The 13234-nt window shown below is 45.0% G+C and overlaps 1 protein-coding gene across 1 annotated transcript in view; it reads left to right on the forward strand.

Annotated features, from left to right (window-relative positions):
* Window positions 1–13234, forward strand: part of afg2a (AFG2 AAA ATPase homolog A) — a 126566-nt gene that overhangs the window by 13526 nt on the left and 99806 nt on the right. The window contains exons 11-14 of the mRNA XM_071410624.1: window positions 6838–6992; window positions 9330–9539; window positions 12130–12183; window positions 12563–12642. Coding sequence (XP_071266725.1) covers window positions 6838–6992; window positions 9330–9539; window positions 12130–12183; window positions 12563–12642 — 499 coding nt within the window. The remainder of the gene's footprint in view (window positions 1–6837; window positions 6993–9329; window positions 9540–12129; window positions 12184–12562; window positions 12643–13234) is intronic.

Genomic DNA, 13234 nt, shown 5'->3' on the forward strand with positions numbered 1-13234 from the left:
ATTTCACATTCTTAAAATAAAGTAATGATCCTAACTGACCTAAAACTGAATTTTTACTACGATTAAATGTCAGGAATTGTGAAAAACTGAGTTCAAATGTATTTGGCTAAGGTGTATGTAAACTTCCAACTTCAACTGTTCATACATACATACAGTACCAGTCAAAAGTTTGGACACACCTACTCATTAAAGTATTTTTCTTTTCTTTTTACAATTTTCTACATTGTAGACTATTAGTGAAGACATCAAAACAATGATATAACAAATATAGAATCATGTACTAACCAAAAATGTGTTAAACAAATCGAAATATATTTTATTTTAGATTCCTCATCCCCTTTGCCTTGATGACAGCTTTGCACACTCTTGGCATTCTCTCAACCAGCTTCATGAGGAATACTTTTCCAACAGTCTTGAAGGAGTTCCCACATGCTGAGCACTTGTTGGCTCCTTTTCCTTCATTCTGCGGTCCAACTCATCCCAAACCATCTCAATTGGGTTGAGGTCGGGTGATTGTGGAGGCCAGGTCATCTGATGCAGCACTCCATCACTCTCCTTCTTGTTCAAATGCCCTTACACAGCCTGGAGGTGTGTTTGGGTCATTGTTCTGTTGAAAAACAAATGATAGTCCCAGTAAGCCCAAACCAGATGGGATTGTGTATCGCTGCAGAATGCTGTGGTAGCCATGCTGGTTAAGTGTGCCTTGAATTCTAAATAAATCACAGATAGTGTCACCAGCAAAGCAACATCACACCTCCTCCTCCATGCTTCACGGTGGGAACCACACATGTGGAGATCATCCGTTCACCTACTCTGCGTCTCACAAAGACACGGTGGTTGGAACCAAAAATCTCAAATTTGGACTCATCATACCAAAGGACAGATTTCCACCAGTCTAATGTTCATTGCTCGCGTTTCTTGGCCCAAGCAAATATCTTCTTCTTATGGGTGTCCTTTAGTAGTAGTTTCTTTGCAGCAATTTGACCATGAAGGCCTGATTCACGCAGTCTCCTCTGAACAGTTGATGTTGAGATATGTCTGTTACTTGTTCTGTGAAGCATTTATTTGGGCTGCATTCGGAGGTGCAGTTTACTCTAATGAACTTATCCTCTGCAGCAGAGGTAACTCTGGGGCTTCCTTTCCTGTGTCGGTCCTCATGAGAGCCAGTTTCATCATAGAGCTTGATCAGTTTTGCGACTGCACTTGAAGAAACTTTCAAAGTTCTTGAAATGTTCTGGATTCACTGACCTTCATGTCTTTAAAGTAGTGACGGACTGTTGTTTCTCTTTGCTTTTTTGAGCTGTTCTTGCCATAATAGGGTCTTTTACCAAATAGGGCTGGAAACCTGGCACCATCCCTACCGTGAATCATGGTGGTGGCAGCATCATGCTGTGCGGATGTTTTTCAGCAGCAGGGACTGGGAGACTAGTCAGGATCGAGGCAAAGATGAATGGAGCAAAGTACAGAGAGATCCTTGATGAAAACCTGCTCCAGAGTGCTCAGGACCTCGGACTGGGGCGAAGGTTCACTTTCCAACAGGACAATGACCCTAAGCACACTGACAGGGTCAGTGTGTCAGTGGCTTCGGACAAGTCTCTGAATGTCCTTGAGTGGCCCAGCCAGAGCCCGGACTCTGATCGAACATCTCTGGAGAGACCTGAAAATAGCTGTGCAGCAACTCTCCCCATCCAACCTGACAGAGCTTGAGAGGATCTGCAGAGAAGATTGGGAGAAACTCCCTATATACAGGTTTGCCAAGCTTATAGTGTCATACCTAAGAAGACTTGATGCTGTTATCGCTGCCAAAGGTGCTTCAACAAGTACTGAGTAAAGGGTCTGAATACTTATGTAAATGTGATATTTCAGCAAAAAAAATTATCTAAATCAGCAAAACAGTTCTAAAACCTGTTTTTGCTTTGTCATTGTGGGGTAACCTGTTTTTGCTTTGTCATTGTGTGGGAATTTGTGTCGATTAATGAGGAGAAAAAACAAAATTTTAATCAATTTTAGAATAAGGCTGTAACATAACAAAATATGGAAAAAGTCAAAGAGTGAATACTTTCCCGAAGGCACTGTATGTGTATGTATGTATTTATTTATATACTCTGGTTTCTGACTTTGCTCGTTGTGATATTTCTTAATTTCTTTATTTTGTAAATTAGTGTATTTTATTTGTATTGCTTGGTATTACTGCACTGTTGGAGCTAGAAACACAAGTATAACACAAGTAGTACCCGACCATTTTATTTATTTTAATTTTTTTTATTTAACCTTTATATTATTAGGCAAGTCAGTTAAGAACAAATTCTTATTTACAGTGACGGCCTACACTGGCCAAACCCAGACGACGCTGGGCAAATTTTGCGTCACCCTATGGGACTCCCAATCACAGACGGTTGTGATACAGCCTGGAATCGAACCAGGGTGTCTGTAGTGACGTCTCTAGCACTGAGATGCAGTGCCTTAGACCACTACACCACTCGGGAACCCAAACCTTAAACTTTGATTTGATTTAGTTTTTGGAATGCCGATTTATTTTATTGCGTAAGTATGAGTGGAAGAAATGGCAGGGAAAAATGAGGCGAGTATTGTTTGACATAAATCTTGCTGCAAAGACATGAATGAGATCAACAGTGGTAAATGCATGATGTGTGTTTACAGAGGAAGCCTTCCATATAAAGCACTTTTCCCAACTCCACAGTCCTTTTAAAGGCACTTTTGGAATTTTAGGACAGGCTACATAAATATTGCCAGATCAGTATGTGACGTTTATTTGCCGGCTCTGTTTATAAAATCCGGAAATGTTCGCCTTGTACTATTTATCCTCGGTCCTTACCTTTATTAATGGCAGCTTGCGCGCGCGCTCGCTCGTTCCTTCCCTCCCTTTCCCAGTGTGTGTGTTTAAGAGCACATATTATTGCAGCCTTTCAGTGCTGGAACAGATGTTGGGTATTGTAAATACAGGTGCAAAGAGCGTTCCGGAAGCCCCTCAGAGTAATGAAAACGTTCCTGTTTTTTTTATGGTGTAGAGCCAAAAGTATTTCACAATTCATTTGAGGACAACGTCGCTCGAGACCCACACAGCTCTGCTGACAAGTGCCCCGGGTCGGGGGGGTGAAGGTGTTACGGAAGGGTTTTTCTTGTTTAAATAAGTTTTGGAACATGTTGTAGGAGTGCAGATGGATCACAGATGGAGTTCCATAAATGACCTACTGTTGTTGTCGTATCAAGACAATAGAGCTGTATAAGAAGCCCATGAATTCGGCAAGGGGAACTTTTACTTTACCTCTACTAGAGTTACCTCAGTGTCCTCTGCCTGTCTTTGTAGCAAAGTTGAAAACAGCCCAAATTCATCCAAGCTAGTCGTTTTTGAAGGTAGTTATAGTAGAATGCACCGGTGTCTTAGATATGTTGATCTGTGGACTTGGCTCACATTCTCTTACAGATCCGAGCTGGTGGAGGTGGCCCTGGAAAAAGGGCCTCGAGTCGGGGAGGGCCTGTTTTGGTGCCACATAATTGGGAACATCCCTTCTTCTTCTTACCAGCCGACAGTCCCCTGCTTTCACCTTGTCTCTTCCTCCCCAAGCCAGGGGCACCCCATTCTCAATTTCCCGCAGATTGCTGGTAAATTTGAAGCATTCGGGAAAGAACAAGTGGAAAAAAATAGAATCCACATAAGGTTCAGATTAAACCTTGTTGTGTCGCTTCTTTTTCCTCTTCTAACAGTGCATCGGATGTTTTCATAACTAAACCAAATGTGTGCTCGGATCGAGCCAAGCCTAGCCAGGGGATATAATCCCTGAAGCGGAAATGCTGGAGTCGCATTGTTGAATTACATTTCCTTTTGCCTTTGGGCTATCCAGATTCCAGGCTGGATACTACATTAATCTTCATGAATGTACTTGCTAACTAAGCATTTGTTTAGGTTGTGTAGACACCCATCGGTTGCTCATACTGACAATGGGTAGTGAGTTGGTCTGACTTTCATTAGGTCAATTTTGTTCTGTAGGTTATTCCTCAGCAACTGTAGTATGTTGTATCCAGCGATTGGTTAGAGAAAGATCCTTAGCTGGACGAAACGTTTGTCGATCCAGGAAGACAGCATTTCTGGGCTTTTTGAGCTCTTCAGCGTTATGAGTGCAGACTTTTTTCTTTCTTATACTGTCTAGAATTGCGGGTTAACGCACCACAGACAAACATCGTTTTTTACGATGCACTGGAACAAGTAAGAGGGTGCGAAGGCTTTCATGGTCACCCGACTGTCAAGTGGGCTTATTTTTCAAAGGTAAATAGACCAGGGCTGGGAATTCACCAGGGACCTCACGGTACGATATTATCACAATACTTAGTTGCCGACACTATATGTATCGCGATTCTCACGATTCTGTATGTATGCGATTCGATACTGTGATTTTGTTGGGATTCCGTGGTCCTAAATTATTGCTCACCATATGTCTGCTGCAGAGGGACAAGAGAGAGCCATGAGAAAACGAGTTTTGTTCAGTCAGGGAAATAAAAGTGCAGGAAACAAATTGTTTCCCTATTTAAAAAGAAGATTCAGGACAAGCTATGAAGGAAATATACTGGAGTTTTTGTACAGGTACAGCCACCTAGCGCAAAAATAATATTGCGATTTTGTCAAAACAATACGATATATAATCAAAAATAATATCCAGATATTTAACTATATAGATTTCCTTTCCCCCATCACTGAAGTAGACATTGCCTGATGAACCAAGCCCTAACCTCCATTACCCTTTGAACATCCCTCTATCCCTCTTAATGTGATGAGGCTGAGCTGTGGAGAAGAGGAGGAGGAGTAAAGAGTCCCCCTGGTAGCACATGTGGTAGCCCCCGTTTCCCCCCTCTCCCCAGAAAAATATGCTTGCCCCCTCCCCTCCTTCCTACCCTGTGCATGGTCTCAGGCTCCAGGCTGAGGCAGATGTTTTTGTACTGCTTGTCGAAGAGCCCTGGAGCTTTGAATGGAGAAGAGATGGCCATGTCATCGGGCAGGGCCAGGTCAGGCGGGATTGATGTGATGTGGGGGGACTCTGGGGAGGGGAGACGGGACACAGCGAGAGCAGAGCCCAGGACCTGGAACACACTGACCTTGGCCTGATCCGCTCACGGACGCTCTCTCTCTCCACATTGTGCTTTTCTTCTTTCCTCTGTCCCTTTTTTCAGTCTTCTCGAATCCTGGAAAATATAAACAGGATGGAGTCTTGTCTGATCGTAAATCCCCTCTTGTCTGCCCTGGCCCACAGCCCCAACCCCCCCAGTCCCTGGCCCCAGCTCGGAGGAGAGGTGGAAGCCTCCAGTAATCATGCGCTCAGCCACTGTATCATTTGTTCATCAAATGCCTGTTATCCTACATGCATGGCTTGAATCTATACAACTGGATATGAGCGGTGGCTACTCTAGTCGAGTGCAGGTTTTTCTGCAATGTCATGCGGTAGGGTTCTTTAAAAATGAGGCTGATTTACTCCTAGCACCAGCTTTTCATTCAGGATTTTCCCGTTCATTTTTGTATCTACCATCTATTGCACAGAGTTCAACCAGCCTTATTCAGAATTTTCTTTGCCCTTGATCCTTACACATAATTTGACTTATCTTGTATTGACTGGACACGTGACATGTTTATCTAGTCTCAGAGATTTATCTATTTACTTTTGTATGATGTATTTGACATAGACTGTTTAAGACAAATTACACATGTCAAATATGCCACAACCCACAGGATGCCCAATTTCTCCTTTGTATTAATTACGCACTGTGAGGACTTTTGTTTTATTTTCCCGAAACCATCTTCAAGAAAAGCCAATTCAGAATTCTAATGCCACAGTATTCCAAGAGACACTCTTGGAAAACAAGGCTTTATCCTTGTTCTAATCCTTCCCTGTCGGTGATACTGATGTAGGCCCGTAATCCCTATTCTCGCTCCCTTCCTCCTGTGGTTACGCCTTCTAGCGTGTTCCCTGTCCCGTCACCAGCGCCGATGTGGCCTATTCACGAGCTATCATCACCCCGGCCCCTTGGAATGCTGATTTGTACACGGGCCTATTTCTCTCCGTGGCTCACTCTTTTGTGGCCCTGCTCTGCAAGGTCCAACACGAACTCAAAATCCAACCCCAATTTTAATGCACAGATTAGGTTATTTGTACACCGTTGTCCTTTTTATACTCGGCAGGTAACAGAATCGCCTCTAGTCACGAGAGAGTTAATCTCAAACATAACGCGTCAATCACAGTTCCTCTGCAGCTTTTCTCCTTGGCTATGCGTGTCCAATGTTCCCTGTTGAATTGAAAGAGTGAAGGGACCTAGTGTTCATTTGGAGATTAGGCATTCGTTAGGGATTCGTCATCACGACATGTAGGAGCCTGAGAGGTGAGGTGAAAGTAAGTGTGTGTTTGGAGTCGTGGAGCGGCTGCCAAGGACTTATGGGAAACTGTCCATCACGGTATGGCCTGTCGTTTTGAAAAAGGAGGAAAGTGAGGCTTAGCCTATTGTTGACATTTTGACAATGGCGTGTTGCTGAACGACAATGTATTGATTTTCAGAAAACATGGCTTGTTTTGCAGCTTGGGGCATCTTTCCTCCTAGTAACTGTACACGTCATCAACTCATCTTAGACTTGCTAAATGTCTATCCTGTGTGAATTTTGCATTTCTAAAGCGTCTCTAACGTGACAATGTTCTTTATCAGAATGTTCTACCTCTTATTACCCGCCATGCACTATTTGCCAAAATATCATCCAACAGGAAATTGTCAACTAAACCTAGACATTTTGAAAACCTGTACGTTTAACAAATATGTTTATCAATCTGGTCTTTTTTGCAGGGCTGCATGCATTAAGGCGTGCTCTCGGCAGTGGCTCCCAGCCATCAGACTTCCAATTGATGGGGACAGTGACGGTCACTCTCCAGGACCTTCAGTGGGCCATGTCAGAGGTCAAACCTAGTGCCATGAGGGAGGTCGCCATCGATGTCCCCAAGGTATGTCTGGATTATAGCCCCTTGGACTCTTTTTGAAGGTCGGCATGAAAATTGTCGGCATATAAAGTCGGCATATAAACTGTCATTCGATCTATCGGGTACCACCAAAGATGGAACAACAGTTCTGCTGATGTCACCGGCACAACGGAAAATGTCTTCTAGTCTCATGTTCTGAAACGTCAACAAATCTTCTCAGGAGCGCAAATCGCTTAATTACTCATTGGACTACTAGTCAATGTATTATGTCAACAGTACGGTGAGTAATCAAGTGAGGCATTAAGTATTTTGGAGAAGATACTTTCAGATCCCCAGTTACTTTTGTTGACGTGCGGTTTTCACCGAGGGTTCAAACCGAGGAAGCGTCGGATGGAAATGACCCCCAGCCATACTGCTGCCCTCCCTGAAACGGAGATGAATCACACACTCAGTGGAGGGGGAGGTGGGGGGGGGGGGACAGTGGTGAGACTGCAGGATGTTTTGGAGTTTGCATGTGCAAGACATAACGGACAGGAAGTGGCTAACATCATCTCCAGCACTAATTGGAAGCAGATCGGGTCGACGTCGGTTCCTGCGAGAGAGAGAGAGAGAGAGAAAAAAATAGAAAAAAGTCCGTTCTCCTTCCTCCTAATGCTCCTCTGCACTGAGCTCACCCCGAGACATTCAGTTCTTGCGGCCAGTTCCTGGAAACAAAAGATGGGCTTGAGTTTTTTTCCTTCCCTCAGTGCACTGCAGCTGAAGGGTCGGCCGCAGAGCTCCGACTTGATTATATCCATATGAGTGCAAAACATTTGTTTCTAATCCATTTATATAAGACACTTTCAGTGGAGCCAGGCCCGGCGAGAGCAAGAGCAGAGCACACCTCTCTCTCTCAGGCCGACCGGACCTTTTAATATTTGGATCTGGCAGCTGCAGCCGAGAGCTCCGTTCCCCTTTTTCGACTTCCTCTCCAAGTTCTTGTCTGGAGAAGTACCCACCACAACTACTGTCGCACCCATCCTCCTCTCCCACATCCCAGGCAACCCCATCAAAGCCCGGGCCCTAAGAGGCCCCTTGTAAACTTCAGACAACAACAGTAAAAGATAATAACTGGGTTCCGGAGAGAGAAAAAGAGGCATGGGGAGTAAAATCAACGCAGCAAGGTGTGACTCAAACTGCACCCTCTAATTCCACATCCGCCGTGTTCGTGACAAAAGCACCTTGCAATTAATGATGCCTTTTTTTACTGTCATTCACGCCAGCACCATGTTAATTTTGTCTGCAGAAAACTTGAACAGAAACACAACAAAATAGGTTCAGGGGGAGAAAAGGGATATAATACTTTGCTGTGCACATCTGCTGCTAGCCTGGTAGGGTAGAGGCACCTGAAACTGCCTGATTGATTTACACCCCATAGATTCTGGCAAGGGGAAGCTGTGCCTCTCTCTTTCTCTCGCTTTCTCTTGTCTCATGCTCTCTTCCCATCTCCCTTTCACCATCTTTCTCTCTCTCTCTCTTTCCTCACCCACCATCCTCTCTCTATCTATCTATAAATTGTTCAACGTGTGGTATTTACAGTATGTGGCCAGACGCCAAGTTTCCATTAGGTGCTCTGTTCCCGGGAGACGGCGCCGGTGGCCTGGGATGTGTTACTTCGGGCAGAGAAAGGAGGAGGGAGGGAGAGGTGGAGATGGAAGGAGAAAGAGAAGGAGAGCGAGAGAGGAAAAGTCATGCTGATGTAGTGAAAGGTGGAGGAAAGGGGGGCTATTGCTCTGTCCAACCCCTGCTCTCCTTATCGGTTTTATCTCCTGGAGTCGCGCGCCTCTGCCCATCATCCGTCAAAGTGACAGCTGCTGTCCGACTCTCTGTGTTGTCTGCCGAGTCACTCTCCGCCCAGATCTGGCACAATGCTTTTCCTGTCGTGTATCTCAACTTTTTCTTGTACTGTATTATTACAAATCATTTGCCCAGATCAAAAATACAAACAGTATTTCAGTGATTGATTGATTAATTACAGCTGTAGAGAGAAATAATCACTGGACACACAGAACCCACAACTTTGTTGCCCCACAATAAGGATATTACTTTTGACTTGGAAAACATTTTATCCTCTCAAACCTGGGTTTTCTTGAAGCTACCATAACACCGCTAGATACCAAGCCCCATTGAAACTGCCATCCTATACAGCTCATTGGGGACATCTCTCTTTCCATTGTCTATAAAACTTCTGTATCTAGGAACACATATTCTTCTCTCAGTTACCAGTTGTGTCCAAATGGTTTGACTGTCTCCCTTGCAGACTGTCTCCCTTGCAGATTCTCTCCCTTGCTGACTCTCCCTTGCTGACTGTTTCCCTTGCAGGTTCGCTGGTCGGACGTGGGAGGCATGGAGCAGGTGAAGCTGAAACTGAAGCAGGCGGTGGAGTGGCCCCTCAGGCACCCTGAGGCCTTCACCCGCATGGGCATCCAGCCCCCTAAAGGGGTGCTCCTCTACGGACCCCCAGGCTGCTCCAAGACCATGATCGCCAAGGCTCTGGCCAATGAGAGCGGACTCAACTTTCTCGCCATCAAGGTGATGATCATTTAACATTTGATTGTTGCCTGCATTCTCTCCAAATAGTCAATGTATGGGCAGGGAGGTGTCCTTTTTACACCTACAAGTTTCCCTAAATCCCACCCCTGTGATGCATACTTTTGTAATGCATCAGTTTTGCAGATGCATCGCCTTTAAGCACAGTTCCTTTAGTTATGGCTGACCCTAGCATGGACCTTTGTCGTTTCCACAACATTAAGTAAATAATGCTACAACTATAGCTAGTAACACTATCACCACATTTTTCTGTTGTCCCAAAAATACTTTGCGGGTCTCCCGAGTGTCGCAGCGGTCTTAGGCACTGCATTGGAGTGGGGTTGGGGGGTTGGATCCCAGGCTGTGTCACAACCGGCTGTGAACGGGAGTCCCATAGGGCGGCGCACAATTGGCCCAGCGTCTTCTGGGTTAGGGGAGGGTTTGGCAGGGGGGGCTTTACTTGGCTCATCGCGCTCTACTGACTCCTTGTGGCGGGCCGGGCACCTGCAGGCTGACTTCGGTCATCAGTTCAACGGTGTTTCCTCTGACACATTGGTGCAGCTGGCTTCCAGGTTAAGCGAGTTGGTGTTAAGAAGCGTGGCTTGGCGGGTCATGTTTCGGAGGACGCTTGACTCGACCTTTGCCTCTCCCTAACCCGTTGGGGAGTTGCAGCAATGAGACAAGATCGTAATCACAAAATTGGGGAGAAATATTTAGCCATGCCTATTTACATATACCAGCAGCCATTCCCTTGGCTTTAACCCAGTTAAAATACAAAGGGATATGTCCCTGATTATCTCAAGGACCTCAGACTCTCTGGCTTCCTTGGCGGCAGACCTACAGGCCTCCTCACTTGACCTCTCCGACCCTGTCTTTGTCCTCTTCATTCATCACCCCATCCAATCTACCCCCCTCTCCCTCCACCCCAATTCAACACTCGCCCCTACACCTTCCTTCTCCCTACCCCTCGCCCTGCTCTGTCCAGGCCTCTTGATGGAGATTGATTGATCAGCTCAGCAATCGTTGATTGGCGCTTATTTTGGAAGCTGTTGCCGGGTGCAATGGGGCCGTGACAGAAGCTGTCAGCCAGCCTGATTTAGAGGGGGCCAGTGGTAAAAGATGGTGGATAGGCTGTTATATTAGAAAGAAAAGACAGAAAGACTGTGTAAAAGTCTCTCAAAAGAGGCTATTTTTCTCGTAGATGTTGTTTGGGAATAAAGTCCAGGCTAGTACAAAATAATGATGTATTTTCCCCTAGTGTGTTGGTAGCTTTGACTCTGATACATTATCCGTGCTTTACTATACTTTGTACTACTTCTGTCATGTACAGTAAAACCCTAACACTACATTATCATGTTGTCTCACACACACCAATTTTTTATTTAACCTTTATTTAACTAGGCAAGTCAGTTAAGAGCAAAATCTTATTTTCAATGACGGCCTACCCTGGCCAAAGCTGGAAGACGCTGGGCCAATTGTGCTCCGCCCTATGGGACTCCCAATCACGGACGGTTGTGATACAGGATCGAACCAGGGTCTGTAGTGACGCCTCTAGCACTGAGATGCAGCGCCTTAGACCGCTGCGCCACTCGGGAGCCAATAGAAGCATTTATCTAATACATAACTACATAGAAATGTACCTACACTAATCAAAAAATAAACGCAACATGTAAAGTGTTGGTTTCATGAGCTGAAATAAAAGAAATCCCTGACAATTTCCATATGCACAAACATCTTATTTATCTCCAATATTGTGCACAAATTTGTTGACATCCCTGTTAGTGAGCAATTCTCCTTTGCCAAGATAATCTATCCAATCCACCTGACAGGTGTGGCATATCAAGAAGCTGATTGTATTTATTTATTTTATTTAACCTTTATTTAACTTAAACAGCATGATCATTACACAGGTGCACCTTGTGCTGTGGGCAATTAAAGGACACTTTAAAATGTGCTGTTTTAGCTGGTAAAATAAATACACTTCATACATTATCAAGCCCAGACCCGGCCTCGCCACACCACCACAGAGGACCTGGGGATAAATGAGTCAGTCTCCACAACGCTGTCGTGTTCTGAGGAGACAAAAGGGCTGCCGTTTAAGTGTTGTGTCCCTGCCAACTCAGAGGTGTTGAAAAGGGTGGATTGCAGGGGAAGGAAGTGCGTCCTCACGGCCTGAGTGGATGTTTATCTGCCTCGGATGGAGGGTGCAGAGTGTCCACAGCAGCTTTACTTACCCTACCTCCTTGGTCCTCTTTGCCTTCCTTCTCAATTATTGTTTTTCTTCTTTTTTTTCTCCCTTCCCCTCTATCCCTTAAATAACTATCCCTTTCATGTCTGAAAGATTTCTTGGCGGGCTGTTAATAACTTCTCAGTGGTTTGTTCATTGTTGTTTTGGTGTGTTCCTGTCAGAAATTAGTGGTGAGGCTAGCTTGTAGCTAGGTAAACAGTGTTATTAGGTGTATCATTAGTCTTTATATTGATATTAATAGTTGTACTGTATAATTACGGTAAAAAGTTTTCCCTCGTACGGAACACTCCTGGTCCTATAATGAATCACTGGACAGGAGAACCAACTTCCCTCTGTCTCTTTCAGGGTCCAGAGTTACTGAGTAAATATGTAGGGGAGTCTGAGAGAGCTGTCAGAGAGGTGAGTACCAGGCCAACTTTCATTGTCTGTCATACAGTATACCCAATACACTGAATATGTGGACTACTTCCATTTAACATAAATTGATTTAATATCCTACGCAGAGGTGTCAAACTCATTCCACAGAGGGCCGAGTGTCCGCAGGTTTTGGGTTTTTCCTTTCAATTCAGACCTAGACAACCAGGTGAGGGGAGATTCCTACTAATTAGTGACCTTAATTCATCAATCGAGAACAAGGGTGGAGCGAAAACCCGCGGACACTCGGCCCTCCGTGGAATGAGTTTGACACATGTTCTACAGTACAATGTATATGCAGAATCGGGGTCGACTATATATTAATGCGTGTCTCTCTATATATATTGGCATATGTCAATACCAGTTGTTTAGGAAGGCCAGAGCTGTCGCACCCTCCATTGTGTTCTTCGATGAGATTGACGCTCTTGCTGGAGAAAGAGGAAGGTAGGTATTTCTTCTCAAAAATGAGAACAATGACTCTTTGAATGACTGACTGTCTATAGTCCCCATGTCTGTACAATAATTACACTGATAAAGCCGGCTGTGGAGTTCCCATGGAGACAGTTCACTAGCGCACGCACACCCGCATGCACACACAAGCATGCACGTACACACTGACAAACAGAAGAGCCAGTCTGTCCGGAGGCTGTGCCAGTGCCATCAATGGGATGGCACTGGGAACATCTGTGGCTTCAGGAAGAAGAAAAAATGGACAGAGAGAGGACACAGGCCGCGGCAGACAAGCGCTTCATTGTGCACGCCACAGCAGATGGGGGAAGCTAAATATGAGGCGTACTTCCCGATAAACCCCCACTGAAAGTCAATGGTTTAGGACCAGACAAAAGACCACTCCAGATATGGTTCAAACATGGCCTTCTCTCAAGCCTAATTGGACAGAGCCTGGGATGGGTCACAGTGTCTATTCTTTCCAAAACCATTTCGCCATTTAGTGCATGTAGGGTGATATTTTGTGTCTGCTGAAGTACATGCAATACTTGAAGTGGGATTTAGCTCCAAACTTCTCTTATGATGTCCA

Source organism: Salvelinus alpinus, chromosome 7 (assembly GCF_045679555.1).
Source record: "Salvelinus alpinus chromosome 7, SLU_Salpinus.1, whole genome shotgun sequence".
Taxonomy (NCBI): Eukaryota; Metazoa; Chordata; class Actinopteri; order Salmoniformes; family Salmonidae; genus Salvelinus; species Salvelinus alpinus.